The sequence below is a fragment of the Dasypus novemcinctus genome, chromosome 4, assembly GCF_030445035.2.
Source record: "Dasypus novemcinctus isolate mDasNov1 chromosome 4, mDasNov1.1.hap2, whole genome shotgun sequence".
Taxonomy (NCBI): domain Eukaryota; kingdom Metazoa; phylum Chordata; class Mammalia; order Cingulata; family Dasypodidae; genus Dasypus; species Dasypus novemcinctus.
The window spans coordinates 88,718,210-88,734,186 of NC_080676.1; the positions used below are offsets into that span (position 1 = coordinate 88,718,210).

At 37.4% G+C, this 15,977-nt stretch overlaps 1 protein-coding gene across 1 annotated transcript in view; it reads left to right on the top strand.

Moving 5' to 3' along the window:
* The first annotated feature begins 1,732 nt into the window (after positions 1-1,732).
* LOC101435444 (cell surface glycoprotein CD200 receptor 2-like) overlaps positions 1,733-15,977 on the top strand; it is a 47,515-nt gene continuing 33,270 nt past the window's right edge. Inside the window, exon 1 of the mRNA XM_012518426.3 lies at positions 1,733-1,958. Coding sequence (XP_012373880.2) covers positions 1,895-1,958 — 64 coding nt within the window. The 5' untranslated portion in view covers positions 1,733-1,894. The remainder of the gene's footprint in view (positions 1,959-15,977) is intronic.

The following is a 15,977-nucleotide window of genomic DNA, read 5'->3' on the forward strand; positions in this document are numbered from 1 at the left end:
AACAGACACAGCAAGTGCAAACAAAAAGGGGGTGGGGAGACACAAATAAGTAAAATAAATCTTTTAAAAAAAACAATACAGGGAGCAGATGTGGCTCAAGTGGTTGAGTGCCTGCTTGCCACATCAGAGGTCCCCAGTTCTGTCCCTAGTGCCTCCTAAACAACAACAACAACAAAAGCAAACGTCAAGCAAAACAAGTACAAAAACCAACTCAGGGGAGCCGATGTGGTTCAGTGATTGAGAGCCTGCTTCCTACATACAAGTTCCTGAGTTTAATCCTGGTCCTTGATATCTCAAGAAAACTACAAAGGTCCACTATACTAAACATGTGGTACTGGCATAATGATAGACATATACATAAATGGAAGAGAATAGAAAGTACACAATTAAGGGGTATTTTTTTTGTTTTTTGTTTTGGGTGGTGATGAATATATTCTAGAAGTAGTGGTAATGGTTGGGTAACATTGCAAATGCATTAAATGTGACAAGTTGCATACTTTAAAATGTTTAAAATGGTGAATTTTATGTTACGTGTATTTTATTACAATAAAAAAAGATGCACTTTGGTTACTTGTAACATCTGGGAGAGTGGGAAATCTTAAGGGAAACTTGCAACTAAAGAAGAATGGAATTTTCATCTTTTTTTTCTCTGTTGTCTTTACAAAATCATGCAACAGTTTATTTAAGTTCTATTTTAAACTTTGAGGAAATGATCCAGAGAATTAAAAAATGTGTGTATATGTTTTAGGCTTTATGCAAATAGTTGTATCTCTATCATTTAAATTATCAGTGAAGAATAGTTCAGAATACTTTTTTTTTGCAATATTCTCAAGGTCTGAGAAAGGATTAAGCATAGTTGTTCCTGTGGAAAAAAATATTTTATCAGAAAATTTTAGAGCACCATAATGATCATAAAATATGATTACTCTCCAGAACAGTGTTGTCTGATAATAGTACTTGAAATGTGGCTAACGCATATTAAGATGTGAGATGTGGCAAATTGCAATGGGAGATATGGTGAATTGCGGTGAGAGATGTGGCAAATATGTGGTGCAACTGGAACTCTCATATACTGTTGGTAGAAATGATAAATAGTACAACTAGTTTGGAACTATCTACTAAAATCACACTAGTCACAAATTTTATTCCTGGGTATATACCCAAGAATATTCTGGATATATGTTTTCACTAAAAATGTGTTGGCTACAAGAATGTTTATAGATGCTTTATTTGTGTTAGCTCCGAACTGGAGCAATCCACATCCATGGTAGAATGGAAAAAGAAATTATGGCCTGTTCATACAAAAAAAAATTACAAAGCAATCAAAATAAACTATATAAAGAATTTAATTTACATGAAGTTAATAAACTGGCAAATTTAATCAATGGTGATAGAAGTCATAGTAATGTTTATCTTAAAAGAAGGGCTTTTGAGAAAGAAGGGGCATGAAGAAACATTCTGGAGTGATGAAAATGATCTATACCTTGGAGATATATAAGTGATAGAGTGCATGCATATGTAAAAATTCATAAAGCTGAATACTTAAGGTTTGTGTGTTTTACCATATCTAATTTATACTTCCAAAAATGTTATTTCCTGAATAAATTGCCATATAATTTTTTTGTCACTTCAGGGTCATGGGAGAACCAGTGAGTAGGAAGCACTGGCCTTTTTGCTTATCATTCAGCAAAACTCACTTACATTTCCTGTCAGTGGTTAAAGAACAGAAAGCATGTAGAATGGAGATGAAGGTAAAGAGAAGCAAAATAGAGAGGAATAATGACGCAGGAGACTGTTGGGTTGGAAGAAAACAAAAGTGAGTGAGAGAGACAGCTTGGTTGAGTCCATTGCTTGGTTTACAGTTGATTTGTGTTAAAGTAGAAAACCTTGCCAAATGAATGCTTTGGTGAAGACTTCTGCTTGGAGGATACTGTCTGTTCTCATCATTGGGGTGCCTGGTAAGTCTAAAATGCTGTAACATTTTCAGCCAAACAAACAAAAACAGCTATCTTTCTATAGTGATGGAGATATTCCTGATCACTCATAAGATTTTTGATCCACTCATAATAATACTTAAAAAAAAATTTGTCCTAGGAGCAGTGATAAATTTGGGCATTATCCAGTGCAAATTCTTCTGAATTGCTTGTCCCAAATGATGCACTGTCTAGGTGAATGGTTGAATTCAGATTAAGATTAGGGGGCCCTGGAATGGAATGAAACTAAACATCTGTGACTAGAAAAAAGTAGTGCTTTCTCCCAGTTTTTTTTTTTTTTTGGCTTGTATTTTTATTGTATCATTTGAATTTTTATTTTTTGGACTATATTGTTTCTTTTTTTTTTTTTAAAGATTTATTTATTTATTTATTTCTCTCCCCTCCCCCCCACCCTGGTTGTCTGTTCTCTGTGTTTATTTGCTGAGCCGTCTTCTTTGTCCGCTTCTGTTGTTGTTAGCAGCATGGGAATCTGTGTTTCTTTTTGTTGCGTCATCTTGTTGTGTCAACTCTCTGTGTGTGTGGCACCATTCCTGGGCAGGCTGCACTTTCTTTCGCACTGGGCGGCTCTCCTTACCGGGCACACTCCTTGCGCATGCAGCTTCCCTACGTGGGGGACACCCCTGCGTGGCACGGCACTCCTTGCGTGCATCAGCACTGCGCATGGGCCAGCTCCACATGGGTCAAGGAGACCCGGAGTTTGAACCACGGACCTCCCATGTGGTAGACGGATGCCATAACCACTGGGCCAAGTCTGCTGCCTATATTGTTTCTTGATTTGTAATTTCCCCCCCCATCTACTTCTAGCACTGAGAATAAGAAGAAAACATTACATTTTTATTTTGGGAATTTTCATTTTTAAATGGAGGCAAAAAATTTATGAGTAAAGGGACAGGTAACATAAACATGTATAAATTGTAAATGATTAAGTAAATAATTTCAAGGTCCTACCAGAACTCTTTGTACAAATGGAATCTTATCAAAAGCAAAAGCAAATAAAGCTTATCAGTGGAGTGACTCTAATCTAAACAGATTTGGGCAGTCAGAAATCAGCCTTTGGATCCCTCCTCTTTTTCCTTAAGTAGAGGTCTTATAGACATTCTGAAAACACAGAATTTCATATTTCCATATCACGTCTGGTTAAGGGAGAAGAGAATCGTTCTGAGGAGATAGAGAGAGGGGAATCCAGTGCTCAGAAAAGCTAAAAGAAGTTAGGAGGGAGGGAGGAATATCTGGGATGAACCCTCCAAAATGATAGAAAATTTTGGCTCATGGAAAAGGGAACAGAAATATCTAGATATATCAGTCAGGTTTCTGACAGGAAACACGTGACAACTCAAAGGTATAATTGCAGAGTACTTAAGGAAAATCTATTCATCTAATCGACCACTTTGTTTAAGGGGAAAAAATGTGATTGTCTCAGGTATTTGACAAAATTCAACATCCATTTATGATAAAATGTTTTAAACATTTGTACACTGATTCTTTATTTGTGACATCTTCTGTGCATATAAATCTCAATTTTATAATGAAAGTCAGTAGGAAAATAGGATCATTTCACCATTCTCCAATTTATCTTTGAGTTGATTTTTTTTTAATGCAGGTATTTCATAATAAAGAATCATTTTGCTGGGTTTCTCACTTTTCTTTAAGAGTGATTTTCGTTAACTAGAGGAGAAAAATCTCTGAGGAGATGAGAAGCAGTAGGTGAAGGGCACTAGAGGAAGAATTGGATTTTGGTAGGAAGAGGGACTGTCCTCAGTTTTCACATGGGGGAGAGGGGGAAAGCATAGGTGCCGATCAGTTTATGGTTTGGTTTTGGGAAGATGAGGGAGGTCTTTCTCAAAGAGTGTGAAGCAAAGTCACTGAAAGTGAGCAGAGGAAGGAGGGAGTGTAAGGTGAAGAACAAGGATAGTGAAAACAAATTTGTATGAAGAGTGGGAGAACAAGCATTACATGTAACTGTAGTACAATTGCATACCTTACTTGTTTTTCATTGGGAATAACAAAAATTATAAAATAAGTTGGTGAATATAGAAGAAAATCGATTTTTCTTCAAAAGTTGAGATATTAGTGCCTATTTTCCTCTATCTCGGAATAAAATATAAAGCCAAGGGTTAGACCAAGATCAGTACACCATTGGCAGTACTCTTCCTTCAGAAAGAGTGAGCATCCTTGATACTTACATAGTCTCTTAAAAAACAATCTGTTTCAATCTATTGAGAGTTGTTTTGTGGTACAGCATATGGTCTACCTTGGTGAATGTACCAAGGGCACTTGACAAGACTGTGTATCCTGTTTGTTGCTTGTCCTGTTCTCTAAATATCAAATGGGTCAAGATAATAGTTTTATTCACATCTTCTAAGTCTTTGCTCAATTTTTTTGGTCTAATAGCTCTTTTAATTTCTGAGAGAGGAGTGTCAAAATCTGTAAATATGACTGAAGTAGCCTATTCCCTTAAGTGTGTCAATTTTTGCTTCATGTATTTTGAAGCTCTGTTATTAGTTTTATGAACTTTTATGGTAATTGTTTCTTTCTGGTGAATTGAGCTATTGAACGTATTAAAATTTACTCTTTTAAATGTTTCCTCTTATAATGTTCTTTGTTTTTAATACTTTACTTGCTATTAATGTAACCTTTCAGCCTTTTTATGCTTACTATTTACATAGTTTATCTTTTTCCAACCATTTATTTTCCACTTCTCTGTCTCTTTATATTTAAAGTGCATCTTTTGGAGACTTCATGTCATTGTATCTTGTTTTTATATCTTTTCTGACAACCTCTGCTTTTTATATTAATATCTAATATAAGCTATTGCTATGGTTCATTTTTCATCCATTATTTTAATATTTATTTTCTGTTTGTCCTCTCTGTTTGTTGTTGTTCTGTTTTTTCTTTCCTGTCTTCTTTTGAGTTAACATTTTTAAGGCCATCATTTTAATTAAATATTGACTTTCTGGCTATACTACTTTGCATTCATTTTTCAGTGTTTGCTCTAAGGATTAATTCTCTCATCTCTCCCCAACTCCAATCCTGGACAACCATTAGTCTAATTGCTGTCTCTATAGATTTTCTTTTCTGGAAATTTCATATAAATGGAATTATAAAATATGTGATCTCTTGTGATTAACTCCTTCATTTACTATAATTTTTCAAAGTTCATTCATGTTGTAGCGTATCATTCCTTTTTATTGCCTAATAATATGACATTGTATAAATATATCACATTATCTTTATCCACTCATATGTTGATGGACATTTGTGTTGTTTCCATTTTTTTTAGCTATACAAATAAAGCTGCTGTGAACATTTGTGTACAAGTTGTTGTCGGGGTATACGTTTTCAGTTCATTTGGGTATCTTAGAGTAGAATTGCTGGGTCACATGGTAACTACATTTTTTGAGAAATTTCCAAAGTGGCTGTACCATTTTAAATTCCCACTAGGAATGTGAGAGGTTTTCAATTTCTCTGCATTCTTGCCAACACTTACCTTTTTTTTTTTTTTTTTTTTAATTTTAGCTATCTCGAGTGGGTATGAAATGATATCTCATTGTTGTTATGGCTAATGATGTTGAGTATCTTTTAATATGCTTACTGGTGTTTGCATATCTTCTTTGGAGAAATATCTCTTTATGAATTTTGCTATTTTTCAATTGGGTTATTATTATTGTTACAGAGTTATAAGAGTTCTTTATATATTCTGGATTCAAGTCCCTTAACAAGTATATGATATACAAATATTTTCTCCCATTCTGTGTCTTGTAGTTTCACTTTCTTGAGAGTGTCATTCGAAGTACAAATTGACTCCTATTTATCTATTCTTTTTTTCATTGCTAATACTTGTTGGTGTCATATATAAGAAACCAACATCATGAAGATTTATCCCTATGTTTTAATCTAAGAGATTTATAATTTTAGCACTTACATTTAGGACTATGATATTGAATTAATTTTTGTGTATGATATAAGGAAGGATTCAACTTCATTCTTTTGCATGTGGATGTTGTGTCACCCCAGCTCTGTTTGTGAAATAGAACATTCTTTCCCTTTTGAATGGTCTTGGAACCCTTATTGCAAGCCAGTTGATCAGAAACACATGGGTTTATCTCTGGACTCTTAGTTATATTCCATTGATCCATCTGTCTATCTTTATGTCAATACCACAATATCCTGATTATTCAGATATGTGAATCTTTCAATTTTCTTATTTTTCATAAATATTTTTTGGCTGTTTTCATTTTCATATAAGTATTAGAATCAGCTTGTAAATTTTTGCAGAAAAGCCAGCTGAGATTTTGAATAACACTCTGTTGTGTATATAAAACATTTTTTAAACCATTCACCATTGATGGATATATGGGTTGCTTCCATTTTATGGTAATTGCAAATGATACCACTATGAACATCAGTGTGCAAATATCTGCTTGAATCATTGCTTTCAATTCTTTTGGGTATATTTCTAGAAGTGGATTGTCAAGTCATATGATAATTGTATACTTAACTTTTTGAGGAACTGACATTCCCATCAACCATGAATGTGTGAATACTTAACCTTCTGGGAACTGACATTCCCATCAACCATGATGTGTGTTTCCTATTTTTCTGCATCCCCTCTTAAACTTTTTATTTTCTGTTTTTTTTTTTTTTTTTTTTTTTTTTAAAGTAGTACTCATTCTAGTGGGTGTGAAATGGTGACTCATTGTGGTTTTGATTTGCAGTTACCTAATTGCTGGTGATGATAAGCATCTTTTTGTGTGCTTTGTGGCCAATTGTGTATCTTCTATGTGGAAATGTATGTACAAGTCCTTGCCCATTTTAAAAATTGTTGCCTACAGTAATGTGGCAGGTAGAAAATGGGGCTGTTGAATGGGGTGATCTAGGTAAGGAGTTTACAGGCTAGAGTGTTGAAGATGTCACCTGACTTCTTATTGCTGCTTCTAGTAAAATGTAAGAGAAGAGAGATATATGCAAGGAAGAAATGGTAAATGAAAAACAGGAAGAAGGTACTGTTTTAAAGATTCCCAGCTTCCTCATGTGGCAGATAAGGTTAAAATAAGAAATGATCTTCTGAGAAAAGCTCAAATCCAGTGCACTCCCAGAAAGCATGGTGCTAAGATGAAACTGAAGACATACGTTTAAAATCCCGTGATAAGATCTAAGAAAGATCAAAGATTGTTCTTGAGAGTATCTTTCGGTCAGGGAAAATTATCTCCAAAGATTTTAGGGGTGTGCCTTTGAAATCTTCTCAATGAAACAACAAGTTTTCTAAGTAGCTTATGGGCATTGTTCCTCAGACATCCACGCAGATTGCCAAGGTAGAGAAAGGCTAATCCTTAAGAGATTAGTGGGTGTGACTGTGTCCTAATTGTGTGAACTGCAATAAAATTCAAGGAATACCCACAAAGTTTTAAAAAAGAATTATATCAGTAGAAATGCTACCAGCTTGGACTGAAAGTGACAGAGTACAAAATAAAAAGACATTAGAACCCCCACATTCTACTAGCACAGAGGAGATTAAGAAAATTACTTAGCTTCCAACCCATGTTACCTTTCATGAGAAAGGAAGGATGACTCAGAAGGCAGATCTAAGACTCCAGTATAAGGAGCCAAGAGCCATGGAGAATAACTTTTGGGTAAGAGCACAATGGAGTCTCAACATTTCTCTGGCTGGATTTCAGAACTGCTATGGATTAGTGACTGTGTGTGCCTCCTGTTTCTTGTCTTCCCTCCATACCTTTTGAAAAGAAGTATACATGGCACTTATTCTATCCACGTCCTATCATTGAATGTTGGGTGTGCAGCAGTCAGATAACTTGTGCTTCAGCTTATTGATTCAAGATGGCCCCCAAAGACCCCCATCTCCTGATATTTATACCTGTGTATATCTCCCTCATCCAACACACATACACACTGAGCCAGAGTTGGTTGGTAAGACCAATAGTATATGGTAGAAGAGACAGGATCCCACATCCAAATTTAGTTTATAAAGAATATTGCAGATTCAGTCTTGATTACTGTCTCTTTTTCTCTTTCTCTCTTAAAAATTTTACTCCGTGTGAAGTAAGCTGCCATGAAGAACTAGGGTTTTGGCCAAAAGTCACATGGTTGAATTTTGAAGCAGATACTCTATTACAGTCAAGCCTTCAGATGGCTACAACTCTGGCCAGGACCTTGACTGCCATCTCATAAGAGACCCTGAAATAGAACTACCCATCTAAGGTACTTTTCAATTCCAGACCTCAGAAGCTGTGTGAACTAGTACATGTTTGGTTTTTTAAGCTACTAATTTGGGAGTAATTTGTTATTGCATAAATAGATAACAAATATGTCTTCCTATATACACATTTATCTGTCTTCTCTGCTTTATTTTTCTTCAAAGAACTTATTACCATCTGACATGCTTTAAATTTTACTTATTTGATAATAGCTTGGCTTCTATTATTTGAATACAAATTTTATTAAGGAGTTGACAGTTTGAAGCTGGATGGATCCCAGAAAATCATGTTCTTAAACCTATCCATTCCTGTGGGTAAACCTATCGCCCATGAGACCTTTTGCTTAGGTCACTTCAGTTAAGGGGCTTTGGATTAGGTAACTTCAGTAAGGTGTGGCCCAGGGTGGGTCTTAATTCTCTTACTGGAGTCCTTTATAAGAGAATGAAATTCAGACAAAAACAGAAAGGAAGCCAAGGGAGCTGAAAGAGAAAGCCACAAAAACCAGAAGCTGAAAGCAATGAAACCTGGGAGAGAAGGGAGAGAGCAGCAGGCACCATCCTGTGCCTTGCCATGTGTGACAGAGGAGTCTGGGATCACCAGCCACTGGTCTTCAGGGAGAAAACACTGCCTGATGATGTCTCGATTGGAACATTTTCTTAGCCTCAAAACTGTAAGCTTACCAACTAATAAATCCCCAATGTAAAAGCCAACCCATTTCTGGTATATTGCATTCTGGCAGCCTAGCAGACAAAAACAAGGAATAGGTTTTTGTCCAATTTTTTCACTGTTTGTAGTGAAACAATGCCCAGCTTATTATAGGTACTCAATAAATATTTGTTGTGCAAGTGCTGGAGAAAACCTATTTAAATGTGCAGAACAAAACCATACAAGCACTTTAAGGAAATTAAGGTGAATTTCATGGTAATGGAGAACATTATGTATATGATACTAAAAGCAGACCATAAAGGCAATGTCTTACAGATGTGACTGCTTAGAAATGAAAAACTTGGTACATTAAAACCCACTGTAAATAATAATAAAGGACAGGTGAAAAATAGGTTACAACAATTACAAAATGACTGACCAACAGAAGGCTACTCTCTTCAATAGATAAAGAATTCTTCCAATTTGGAGGGGATGGGAAGAATATTTGCATAGAAAATAACATGTGAAAAACAGTTTTTTTTTTCATTTTTATTAAAATAAAAATAAAACAATACTGAGATGAAATTAAGATAATACCAAACATGATTTTTTAACAAGTATAAATGTATTAGTCAGCCAAAGGGGTGCTGATGCAAAATACCAGATCGGTTGGATTTTATAAGGGATATTTATTTTGGGTAGAAGCTTACAATTACCAGGACATAAAGCATTAAGTTACTTCCCTTACCAAAGTCTGTTGTCACATTTTTGAGCAAGATGGCTACCGATGTCTGCAAGGCTTCTGACTTCCTCTTCCTCTTAAGGCTTTGTGGTCCCAGCTTCTTCCAATATCAGCTATAGGCTGGGATAAGTCTTGTTTCTCTCCCAGGGCTTGTTTTTGTCTGGGTTCGACTGCTCTTCTCTCTCCACAATGCCAGCTGTCAGGTGAATGGCTCATCTCTCTTCCGGGGCATCTGCTGTGTCTAATGGAGCCTTCTCTCTTTCATCATATATCTGCTTCTCTGTGTATTTACTTCCTGGGGTTCCAGCACCAAAACTGCTACTAACTCCTTTGCCATGTAGTTTTCTCTGTGAGTTCCCAACTCCTTGGTGGGTGGGGACTCAACATCCTACTGACATGGCCAAATCAAAGCCTTAGTCAAAATTTAATCAAGTAAAAGTGAAACCTCTGAATCCAGTATAATCTAAAATACCCAGAGGAACAGACCAGTTTACAATCATAGTCCAATATCTATTTTGGATTTATAAACAATATCAAACTGCTACATAATATTTAATAAACATAATGTTTACTAGGTGTATTTCCTAAAGGGTAAGGAAATAGTCTTTCATACATAGAGTAGGGCTTGGTAAACTTTTTCTCTAACGGGTCAGACAGTAAATATTTTGGGCTTGGTTGGCCATGAAGTCTCAGTCACAGCTATCAACTCTTACATTGCAGTATGATACTTGTCATAGATAATATGTAAATGAATGGGTATGGTTGTGTTCCAGTAAAACTTATTTACAAAAACCAGGGGTGGGCCAGATTGGGCCTGTAGGCTATGCTTTACCAACCTCTATTTTAGAGAATAATTTAGTAATGTAAATGAAAGGTTTAAAAATACTTTAGACACCAAAATTCAATTTTTAGACATTTATTTTCAGGATATAAAACAAGTTCTTAGGCAGAGTTAAAGGGTGATCTTCATAGCATTGTTTTTAAGTGCAAAAAGACTAACTGGATAACAACAGGGCCTTCTAATAATTATCTGTGGCCACATAACAAATGACCACAGAATTACTACATATTTGTTTTCTCCAAGTTTCTGTGGGTCTGTGCTTAATTACTGAGAATTTGACACTTTCGCAATACTGATGATTTCACTCACTAAAGATAAAATAATTGTGTATTATTGGGCATATTTAAAATACACAATTGAACATTGAGAAGAACATGGAGAAATTCTGTCAGAGCTAAATGAAAACCAAGGGTGGTTTAGGAATAGATTTTCTTCTAGTTCCCAAATTGAACAACTGGTCTGACAGTTTTTGAAGTTGTCTTAATAAAATACTGAAATACATTAGCAGAAACACACAATCACCAAATGAGTGCCTTCCTGAAAACCTACCATTGTAAGTTAGGAGAAACAGAGAGTATTAAAAGTATTAAAAGAAGTATTAAAAGAAGCCACCTATGTATGAAACCCAACCTGTGGCTCAAGTGATGCATTGACTATAAATGCCTTGGAAATGGGCTCCAATAAGTATAATCATAGTGATTAATTGTAAAATTATATTCTATTTTTATTTTTTAAAAATAATGTTAAAACCTTAAAAGTTAATAATTCCAGTGTATATGTTATACATTCACTTAAGCAATAGAAAGTTGCTAAAAGTTTAAGGAGTATTAGAGTTTATAATAAACTGGGGAGGGCAAAGAAGAGCACTAATGTTTACTGAGAAAATATTCTGCACAAGACATTTCAAATACATTATCTTTTTACAATATCTTTGTGAGGTAGGCATTATTATCTTTTTTTTTTAGGAAAGATGTTAATTAACTTGTACACTATTATCAAGAGCAAAGACAGGGTTTGAGCCTTTGGAATTTGTCTATGAAGCTCATGGCATCCTGTTGGTGTTCTAAGGTCATTTCTGACGTAAATTATAAGGAATGGGAAGGTCAAAGCTACTAGCAATTCAGGTCTCCTGAGCTTTAAAGAATACCACCTAAGGAAGATTCAAGAAAAACATTCCCTGTAGAATCATCAAGACAGCAAGAAAGTAAAAGGATAGAGAGAAGTGTACGCTTGGTAAATCTTTCCAAAGAGGAATGATGGTCTACCATTGGCAGTCTTCTCTTTTTCACTCCAAATCTCTCCAGGGCACGTTATCTGCTGTATAGCTTCAGTGGTCTTTCACTTGACGACAACTCACAAATGTGTTTCCTCTCTGACATCTCTCTGAAGTTCAACACATGTGTTCCAACAGACTGTTGGACATCTTTAACCACATACAGGATAACAGACATCCTCAATTTAATATAAGCTAACTACAGGTGCCCACCACTGGACCAAACAATTTTAATCAGTGGTGTCATCTGGAGAAAGGATGACTCGGTTCATGTGAGGTGACTACCCTGGAGCAATCCATTATGGCTGGTAAGTGGATGCAGGCAGGGTTACCTTGTACAAACTAGTTGACGAAACAAGGGGTTTCACAAGTGGGAAATCAGTGGTTAATCAATTACAAATGCAACTTTCAAACTGTTAAGTGCTTTCCCTTAATGATGGCATAATCTCTAATTTCTGTTTTGCAAGAGTTTTATGTATTTGTAGTTATAGTTAATTGATTTTGTATCATGTTAAATAAGTCTTTGTGGAGAAACAGTGGCTTCTGCTCCATTTGAGTACATAAAAATGTTTTCATTTACTTTTCTCTAAATATTTTATAGATTCAGCAGTTAGTTCATTAGTGGACGGAAAGCAGTGATGCAGAGCAGTTCAAGACCTCTCATAGTGTCCATCACCAAGGGGATGGAGTTTTGAAATTTCTTAGAAGCATTAACTGGTGGCCATGTCTGAGCCAGCCTTGTGGCCATTTGAAGAATATGGTCACCTGAGTGCTGTGGTGTGAGAGGCCCTAAATCTCCCAACCCCTTACTACTCCTCACACAAGTCATTTCTTATTTTCATCCAAGCCTTTGTCAATTGCAGTTCTCTCTCCAAGGAGAAGTCATTTGGAGGAGGGAAGAGCATGGGTGTAACTGCCTATCAGATGGACCTTGAAATCCTACCCCTTCCTTTATCTAGTTATGTGATCTTTATCTAGCTGAGAAATGTGTGGTCTTGAGTATCACCAAAAGAGGAGAGAAAAGACATGAAATGCTGAGCTGAATAAAACCAGGTTTAATCTGCATGAAATTTGTTCTCCCCCTCCAGATTTGCTTTTGCTCCTGTTAATGTGATGTAATCACTGACCCTCTACTTTGTTACAGATGAAATGTAACAGAAGCTGGCTGAACCAATCACTTCTCAGTAAATCTTAACAGTCATAGACCATGTGGGTTTATGGGAAAGTTTGCCCTGTGTTGGAAGGTGCTTGTAGGTTGTAGGGCTTAATTTTTACTTTAAAATTTGGACAAAATAGGTCAACTTCTATATTTAATCCTGACAATTAAATTGAACATTTGGAAACCATATCTGTAAGCAAAGTTTACAGCTGAACTCTCTGGATATTTACATGTGATCGAGTAGGACAAAACGGCAACTCATTCAAAGGCCTTGTTACCACACATACGCAATAAAATCCTTTTACAGAAAGTTTCCAAAGGAAAACTACTCTTGTTTTTCATTGTTTTGTAGTCATATAATATACTACTTTTTCACTAGTAGTGAATATTTCTAATCATCTCTTACCACTAGACTCCATCATTTTTATTGGATGACTCAACTGATGAAATTACAGATTTTTTTAAAAGGTCATCTCATTTCACTTACTTTGTGATTCTCTAAATTAAAAAAAATAAACTTAAGAAAATTTAATTTCCTACTTGCTCAACCTTAATGCCATCTGGCATCTGCTAAAGACTGCCATTGAAAAATATCAGAGATTACTTGGTTTTTATATAGGTTAAAAGCTTACAGTTCTGAGGCTGTAAAAAATGTCCAAATCAAGGTATCATCCTAGATTCTATCTCACAAAAGGTCAGCTGTTGGTGAGCCTGGATTCTTGACATGTGGCATGACACAATGGCAGTTGGACTCTGCCTTCCCCTCTAGGCTCACTTTCTCCCCAAGCTCAGCTGTGGGTGATCATGCACAACGCACAAGACAGGATAAAATGGTGTCTCTGCTCGTCTCTGGAGCTCAGCTGTGGGTGATCAGACATATGGCTCATCTCTTCCCTCTCCTCTGGGTCTCTTCTCTTCAGCTTTAAGTTGTTGAATGGGCTTAGCCTATTGGGGACCTCTTTCCATGCCTCTGTGCCCACTCTCTTTACCGTCTGGGACTTCTCCTTCTGTCTTTGAGGCATTTTTTCTGTGGAAGGAATGTAGGAAGAATGAACATGTACTTTTTAGTTGACCGATCTGGCATCCCAGAGTCCTAGTCTGACGAAAATGTTCACCGCTCCACGTAATTTGGAGCTGATGCTCTGTCCCAGCATCCTGAGAACTTAATTTTCAGAACCTTCAGGCCTGCAGGTATCCCTGTGGGTGACCTAGGTCCTGGGGGATGTCTGATCCTTCCTCTGGTGATCAGATAAATGCACCCAAGCCAAATTGGTGGGAGACTGAGCAGTTGTCCCAATTCAAAGCAACTGAGATGTCTCTCTCAGGGGATATTTGGCTGCTCTCTGAATGGATGGGCCCAAGGAATGGGGGCCATTCAGCTTACTGCTCTGGTTCTCAGATCCCCTACATTCGAGGATCAGAGACCAACTGCACTGTTACCCAAACAGAAGTTCTTGAGTTAAATCTCAGGAAACGTTTGGCTGCTCTGATTCCCACCACCCTGGGGAATCACAGGACCCCTGACGCCTGGCGTTCCAGGGGCTGTTCTGGACTTGGGAGACAGGCGGAGAAGATTTCAACCTGAAGCTGCCAAGCTGAATATTGCTCCTTCCTTGAATATTGCTCCTTCTTCTGAGAAGGGCAAAAGGCTTCTTCCTATTCTTACAGAGGTCCTTAAAGCCATCCTAATTTTATGACTTTACGGTTTGGTAGTTTCACAGTTAAAACAGCCATCAAAAGGCCATTAAGTGGTTAGAGATTAATTGTGCTAGCTAACAGGCCCTGGGGTAATAGCTTTCTTGTTAGACAAAGGCACTTTCTCAGTTTCACAGTTTTTAAAACATTCAAAGCATTCTAACACAAACCCGGAAAGAGAAATTCAGTAGTAAGAAGTAGGAAGGTAAAAAACATGGGTAAAGGCTAATTATGCAAGGGTATCCTGGCCTGTGACCACAGTGGGGAAGGGAACGCCCAAGACATCCATCTTCGCTCTGCCTGCCGCCTTCCTACTTCATCTCCCAGGTAGTTGGGTGTGGTCAGATAGGAATGCCACTTGCAAAGGCGTGGACCTGCTGGGAGGGGCAAGCCTCTGGCTCTCTGCCATTGCCAGCACCCCCTAGGGGAGAGGGCAGGAGAAGGCAAAGGCAGGCAGGCCTGAGGACAAAGACTCTGGGTGCTAAAAGGCTTGGAGAAGAAGCTTTGCAGGGCCTGGCGCTCTGCTGGGGAACCTCTGTCTCAGTAGGGCCATGATTTGAGCCACTGCCCTATCACCCAGCTGTCGTAGCTGGGGTCAGATCTCACAGGCCTCGGGGCACAGCATGGTCGCAGAGAATTCACATGCCTGGCCCCTTCCCTCCCAGGATTATGTCCTATGGGGGCTTGTATACAAACCTATTTAAAATGAGGAACCAAAGGATGGCATTAAACAGGCTGTAGGCCATAATTTCACTCACCAATGAGCTCTTGGGTGGCTCACCAAATATGTTACCAGACTTTATCTAGGTTTTTGACTATGCTGCAGAAATGAATTTTAAGAGCTTGTCAGGTGATTTAGGCTAGGAATTTATTCAGGTGGAGGGGGATGAGAAATGGGAGAAAATAACAGATCAGGGGTCCCAGTTAGAGAGGAAGGGGTTGAAAAGTGATAAGTGGGTTGATTTACAGGCTACAATTCCCCATCATAGGTTATAAATTTGTAAGTTTTACTTGCATGGCCATATGGTGGAGGAAAAATGGTAACAGCAGGGTACAGAGGGTAGAACAGGTCCACAGGCAAGAGAGTGCATGAAAGAGCATTTGTTCAGGCCTTGTGCTTGGCTTTTTGAACTGTTAATTATTTCACCCCTTTCCTAATGGTGGGGAGGACTTCCAGCTGTTTACTGTTTTGATTGATTACTCCACCTATCAATCCTCATGAGGGCCCAATGATAAAGTCCTTGGGTAATATTTGGGGCTTCTCCTGGCTTCTAGAAGAAGTCATTGCTCTGAATGGCAGAATCATGGGGAAGGTCTTCCAGCAGCCATCTTGGGGGATATTGATGTCCACATGGACTTTTTGCCAGGTTCCAGATCCATCTATCGATTTCCTAATTTACTAGCTGGCTTCAGTTT